Below are 6027 nucleotides of genomic sequence, written 5' to 3' on the forward strand. Positions count from 1 at the left end.
CTAAGTCAGAGGCTGAACTGCAGTATTGATGTATCCTCTAACAGAAGGACAGAAGATTTTTGTTTACCTTAGCCTTTCATTTCCTTGTTTGTACTCTTTCCTCAGGTACTGCCCTAACTGTAAGAAACACCAACAGGCCACAAAGAAGTTTGACTTGTGGTCTTTGCCCAAGATTTTGGTAGTTCATTTAAAACGCTTCTCGTACAGCAGATACTGGAGGGATAAACTTGACACTGTTGTTGAATTCCCCATCAGGTAGGATTCTTCCTTCGAGCTAGTCTGCATGTGAAAAGCTGGTCAAGAGGAATCTACTTCTGATATTACTGTTGTGTGGGCTTGTTACTAATGTAACTGGAACAGTTCTGTCTTAGGGTTTGAAATACAAGGCAGCAGGCATGAGCGAAACTCGGGTAATAGTCGAGGTGCAGGACACATCAGCAGTTTACCTGTTTCTGTTGCTCTGCTCCTGGGCAGATAGGGTGGGCAAGTGTGTTATGTTACATGGTAGAGACACTCCTAGAAAGTCAGAATGTGAATCAGCTCTGCATTACCTTTTTTTGGTTTCGTTAATCTTAACGTTAGTCAGTTCCACACATCTCAGAGAACTACAGTTACTACCAGGTATTGTTTCTTTTGAAAAAAGATTAAAACCGTGGGATTGCTGCAACACCAGGTAGGTTGCTCAAAGCCCCAGCCTGTATTTGTGCTTGGGATTGCCTCAGCCCAGATGCTGAGGCAATACTCCTTACTACTTCCATCTCGCTTTTCATGCCTACACATGGACACGCTCTGAACTGATTTTTGTTCAGCACTTCCCTCTCAGTCTTTTGGCAGCACCTGATGAATTCACTAGGACCTGCCCTTTGTGAGAGGGTTCCTGTTTCTGGTAACACTGGTAACATCTAGCTGGTCAGCAGCAGAGCACAACCCCTAGCCAGTGCTGACTGCCAGCAGAGCTTCGCTGGTGTGTCAGGCATTAGTTTTCAGGAAGTTTTCAGGGTTACCGGCATACTGATACTGTTGGATTTCCTTCCAGGGGTTTAAACATGTCTGAGTTTGTCTGTGATCCAAGAAGAGGCTCGTATGTCTATGACCTTATTGCAGTTTCCAATCACTATGGAGCCATGGGAGTAGGCCACTGTAAGTAACTGCTTTTCTGTACTTTCTGTACACAAGGAAATAGAGACAGAGGGACCAGGGGAGGCTCTGTGCACTGGAGAGTTGCAGCAGCCCTCACCCAAGGGTGTCTAGTCCAAAACTTACTTGTGTTCTGTAGGCAAATGAATATCTTACTGAAAGGAAGCTTCCTTCCTGTTAGGATTTGCTGAGCAGCCAGCTAGTTTGTGTAGTTTGCAGCTGCCTGGGTCTGAATCTAATGACTGTAGGACCCTGGTTAGTAGTCGTTACAGAGTGTGCAAACTGTGTTTCCAGTTAACGAGGGGCGTCATTATTTTCAATGCTGGAACATGACAACATTGTGGAAAGGAGCTTCCTGCTGGAGAGTGGTGGGGCAGAGTCTTCAGCTTAAGCTGTCGGTTCAACTCCAAGTCTCAGCTTCTTGCCCTGCACCAAACTAGAGTGTAGCTGCTCGTCCAGCATGGGCACAGCATTACAGCTGCAGAGCAGAGGTTGCGAGCAGTTGAGCCAGCCAGGAAAGAGCTTGCCAGGTTCCCTCAGTGGTGTCAGACAAGGTATGACGAATAGTTGCACGTAGGCCAAGGATGCAGTTCAGAGGACATACCTTGCCGTGAACCTGGGTCTGGTGCCTTTCTGCATTTGCTTTCCTGACTTGTTTGCTGCAATAGCAATTTAAAGCAGGTTTACATTTTTTCCCTTTTGTTCCAGGCTTTAAAGAAAAAAAAAAAAGCCCACAGACAAATGCACGGTGCTTCACAGAATTATAGAATCACAGAATCATTAAGGTTGGACAAGACCTCCAAGATTGTCTGGTCCAAACATCCCTCACCACCAATGTCACCCACTAAACCATGTCCTTAAGCACCACATACGACCTTTCCTTAAACATCCCCAGGCCATGTTGAACCTCATCCCATTGCCCTCTGCCCATCAACCCATCCTGTCCAGGTCCCTCTGTGGGGCCTTCCTACCCCCTGGCAGATCGACACTTCCCCCAATTTGGTGTTGTCTGCAAACTCACTGAGAGTGCACTCAATTCCCTCATCCAAATCATCAGTAAAGATATTAAAGAGGACGGGCTCCAACGCCGACCCCTGGGGAACACCACCGGTGACCGGTCACCAGCTGGATTTCACTCTGTTCACCACCACTCTCTGGGCCTGGCCATCCAGCCACTTTTTAACCCAGCAAAGTGTACCTGTCCAAGCCACGGGCTGCCAGCTTCTCCAGGAGAATGCTGTGGGAGACCATGTCAAGGGCCTTGCTGAAGTCTAGGTAGACTACATCAACAGCCTTTCCCTCGTCCCCCAGGCGGGTCACCCGGTCATAGAACGAGATGAGGTTGGTCAGGCAGGACTTGCCTTTCATGAACCCATGCTGACTGGGCCTACCTCATACTTTCTATCTCCTGCATCTTTTAAATGTCCCAAATATGTACATGTAAAAACTCACATCACACACAAAAGAAAAAAGATTGGGCTTTGAATTTTCGTAGTTACATTCAGAGCTGGTGGAGGGAGTACAGTCATACAGAGATGGTGCTGCTTACTACTGGTATTGCTTACTACTAGTGCTGAGTCCCATGCAGGACATAGCTCTAGACTCACTAGATGACCTAGCATGTTCTTGAAGCCGTGTTAGTGAATGAGGTGTGGGGCAGCTACTGCCAAAGTTAGTTCTTGGACCGTCTCGCACGACTGGTTTGAGTCTTGAATGTCACTGGCGCAGTGCAGCTGGGTGGCACTACCTGAGTGGCAGTCTCTCCTCCCAACAGACACTGCCTATGCCAAGAACAAAGTGAATGACAAGTGGTACTACTTTGATGACAGCAGCGTATCCGTGGCTTCAGAAGACCAAATAGTGGTGAGTACTTGGCCTGAGGCTAATCCGAGTTTGTAGTGCAAGTGGTTCCTGCTTTGGGTGTTATATTTCTAGCTAAGCTACATGGATTGCTTCAGTCTTTCAGATTCTTTTCCTCTTTGTTTGGTAGACAAAAGCTGCATATGTGCTGTTTTATCAGCGCCGAAACAGTGAAGAACATATTGCTCCATCTCCTCCCCAAGAAGAGTGTGATGGCATGGATACCAACTAAGCGTCGCAATCGCCCCCCGCCCAGCACTCGCCCACCGTGTTAGCGGTCACTCTTCTAAAGCTATGTCTGAGGCATCTGAAATTTTTTCTTCCTTCTGTAGGATTTGAGCAGAAAACATAGCACTGAAAGATTCAGTGCTTGGGATTGCAGAATAGCACTGGAGAGTCAGGAATAGGTGCTGACACTTGTATATTTAGAGGCCAAAAATAACATATATTGGAGCTTTGATAAAGTTCTTTTTTAAAATCTGGCTGAGCTGTGTGGCTAGAGGCAGAGGTCAGGGTTGGGCCGGGCTGAGGGCTGTAGTTGGGGTTGGGGAGAGTAGGAATTGGAGGTCACAGCTGAATATTGTGGGGCCCGTGGAGTGGCAGGTAAGATTCTCTGAGTTGGTAACGGGGGCTTCCTGTAAATCCTCTGATGTTGCTGATGCCCCAGGCCCCCCTGCCCCATGCCAAGGAGGTGCTTGCACCCTTTCTGGAAGCTCTCAGTTCGAATCTACATCCATCTGGCTTGCCTGTTGCCATCTCTGCCGTTGTACTTCGGTTCCCTTGCCAAGCATCAAGAGTTTCTCCTTCGTGCATCCTTTCATCTGCTGATGCATTTCAGAACCTTCTGGGCAGTTTTGACTCAGCCTTGTAAATGTGAACACCGAATCCTGCCATGTGGGTGATTTTACTGGAAGTAAGTTGTACCTGGCCGCATGGTTGGTGCATGCGTGGGCTTGTCTGCACAATGGCTGCAGGGTACGGCTCCTAGACCTCTGGCTCCTATTCTTCACTAGAGAAAATATCACGTGTGAGGCTGTCCACTTCTTGTCCTCTCAATCGATCTCCTACATCCTTCATGTCACCTTTAGGCCGCTCTAAGGACTTTTCTGCCTCCACCACTTCTCCATGGTTTGTGTGGTTGCAGCACTTTTATTTTTTATTTTTAGCTCATTTGTCTCCTTGGAGCTTTTACTCTGGTAAGGCTCAGCTCTGTCCCAAAGCTGTCGCCTGTAAGGATGCTAGCCCAGTGCAATGGATTGTGTGAGGTTTTGTCCTTTTCTCGTGACTTTTCTTTTGCATTGTTCTTTCAGCATTTGTCCTCTTCCCTTGGATGTCACCCACCCTAACATCTTCTGAGAGGCTGCAGGTGTAAAGGTCCTGGCCACAGTTTCCCTTTGCCATAGCTGCTCAGTTGTTCTGCTCCATCCTTCCAACATAACTGGCAAATGCTCTTCCTGCTCCACCTTTACCCGAACTGTCTCTGTTATTTGCAGGAATTGAGTCCAGTTTTGCTCTTGAGTGAGGGCTCCGGTGAACCGTAGATAGGGTCAGTCCTCAACAGAGAACTGATCTTCCCATGAAAAATCTAGTCTGAATCTGTGGTTTTGAGGGTAAGTGCTAGCTCAAGGTGGCGAACCACACAGGAGGGTTTTTTCCTTCTCGGAGCCAAGTGCATTGGCAGAACCAAAGGCTAAGAAAGACTATTGCCTCGCAAGGGCTTGTTCCCTCCACCCCCCCCCAACAAAACGTGTTCCTGCAGTCACACTCTCCTCTCCGCACGGTTCTTGCAGCTTCACTGCTGGCCATAACTGTCCTGTCAACATAACAGCAGTCATCGTTTAACTCCGGGCACACCAGCTCAGCTCCCTTCCCGCTTCTCTCAGCAACAAGCCCCATAGGAAGTTGTCATGTGCCAGTCCCTAGACTTCTGCGCTGCAGCCGTGCAAAAGCACAGCTGGCTGCTTGCTGTCTTGTCCTGATCCAGGCAGTGGGATGGGAGGGCAGCACCTATGGCTCCTTAGCCAGGGCATGAGAATGTCTTGGTAAGAGGAGGAGGGAGGACTGGGAGGCCTGTCTCTAGCTGTCACATTAGTATTATGATCCTGTTCTGCAGAATTTTGCTTATAAAGCATTGAAATTTGAGTTTAGAGTTCAGAATTGTTTATTTGCTTCTGCTGTTCTGTTTTTTTGGGTTGTTTGGGATTTTTACAACTCTTAATATTTTATTTCTGTTCTTTCCTCGTTACTGAGGGGAGCATCCAAAAATCAAATTTTAAGCTGTAGCACTGCACTGAATTACTCTGATCAGCATTTTTGTTAGTTTTACCCTGAAAGAAAGTCACGCGGGCATTCCAAAATGGGGGGGAGAGGAAAGGGGATTAAAAGACCTTTTTAACGGAAAGATCTATCTGAAATAGCCTTTGTTCTCCTCTTTACTTCCTTTCCTGTGCTGACACTAAGAAATGTGTCAGTGGGGCTAAATCTGATGCTCAGATGCTGAACAGACTCCGTTGTACTGCAGAAAAAGTGGCCCAGCTCTTACCTTCTCTGACTCTGAGCTGATGGGCTTAGGCTGGTGTGTGTCTTCTGTAATACCAGACCTGTTTTTTAGACTAGCACTTTGTAAGTGGCTGGCTCTATTGTACAAAGAGGAAAATTAAAGAGTGGTTTGCACTGAAACTGGGTTTGGTTGTTTTTTCAGCTTTCGTTAAGTGACCTGAAGCGCAGGTTGAACAGCTGCTGGTTTGTGGGGATGCCTGGTGCCGCAGGAGCTCTTTCAGCTGGGCCATGGCAAGTAGTGTGGGGCTGCGCAGCCCACCCTGCTTTGCCAGGGGGGATTCAGGAGAACAGCGCGCCGCTGTGTACATCGAAGAGTCGGTACTCAAAGGTTGCCTTTTCCCCTCTGCAGCACTGGGCCGCTCATCTCTGGTGGCGTAACGAAGCCTGTCCTGACCTCTCTGTGATACTGGGCAGCCTCAGTTCTGGCTTCATCATCATTCCTCTTCCTCTGCAGAACCAGGGTGCCCTGCC

General features: G+C 48.1%; 1 protein-coding gene across 2 annotated transcripts in view; it reads left to right on the forward strand.

Annotated features, from left to right (window-relative positions):
* USP4 (ubiquitin specific peptidase 4) overlaps window positions 1-6027 on the forward strand; it is a 46696-nt gene extending 40669 nt beyond the window's left edge. Inside the window, exons 18-21 of one of the 2 annotated variants that reach the window (XM_035571827.2) lie at window positions 106-255; window positions 1037-1140; window positions 2912-3000; window positions 3128-6025. In XM_035571827.2, coding sequence (XP_035427720.1) covers window positions 106-255; window positions 1037-1140; window positions 2912-3000; window positions 3128-3229 — 445 coding nt within the window. In that variant the 3' untranslated portion in view covers window positions 3230-6025. Of the gene's footprint in view, window positions 1-105; window positions 256-1036; window positions 1141-2911; window positions 3001-3127 lie in introns of both variants that reach the window. The other variant, XM_035571826.2, reaches the window with a different exon arrangement.

The sequence above is a fragment of the Cygnus atratus genome, chromosome 10 (genome assembly GCF_013377495.2).
Source record: "Cygnus atratus isolate AKBS03 ecotype Queensland, Australia chromosome 10, CAtr_DNAZoo_HiC_assembly, whole genome shotgun sequence".
Taxonomy (NCBI): domain Eukaryota; kingdom Metazoa; phylum Chordata; class Aves; order Anseriformes; family Anatidae; genus Cygnus; species Cygnus atratus.